Here is a 249-nt window from a genome sequence, read left to right as displayed (position 1 = left end):
CCACCATCATCATCATCATCATCATCATCGTCATCATCATCACCATCACCATTTGCCCCAAACCCCCACTGCGGGAATCAAGGGTTGACATGTTGGCCCAAAACTCAACAACTTCCACCAAACCTTGACCTTTTTCTAGTCTCAGGGCCGGAGTTTGGGGCAAAACCCCAGGATTTGGGGTCAGATGAGGGGTTTGTGCTGGGTGAAAGAGTCCGGGCTGGTGGCAGGAGCGGGGATTTGATGATGATG

General features: G+C 51.8%; 1 gene segment (V, D, J or C); it reads right to left on the bottom strand.

The window, feature by feature from the left end:
* Positions 1–68, bottom strand: part of LOC104466040 — a gene marked incomplete at both ends in the record, with an annotated part of 1,336 nt that extends 1,268 nt beyond the window's left edge. Inside the window, 1 exon segment of the V gene segment in view lies at positions 5–68. Coding sequence covers positions 5–68 — 64 coding nt within the window.
* Between the last annotated feature and the right edge of the window lie 181 nt (positions 69–249).

This window comes from Pterocles gutturalis, unplaced genomic scaffold, assembly GCF_000699245.1.
Source record: "Pterocles gutturalis isolate BGI_N339 unplaced genomic scaffold, ASM69924v1 scaffold264, whole genome shotgun sequence".
Classification (NCBI taxonomy): Eukaryota; Metazoa; Chordata; class Aves; order Pterocliformes; family Pteroclidae; genus Pterocles; species Pterocles gutturalis.
The sequence above is the reverse complement of the archived record's forward strand: the minus strand, read 5'-3'. Positions and strand labels throughout refer to the sequence as shown.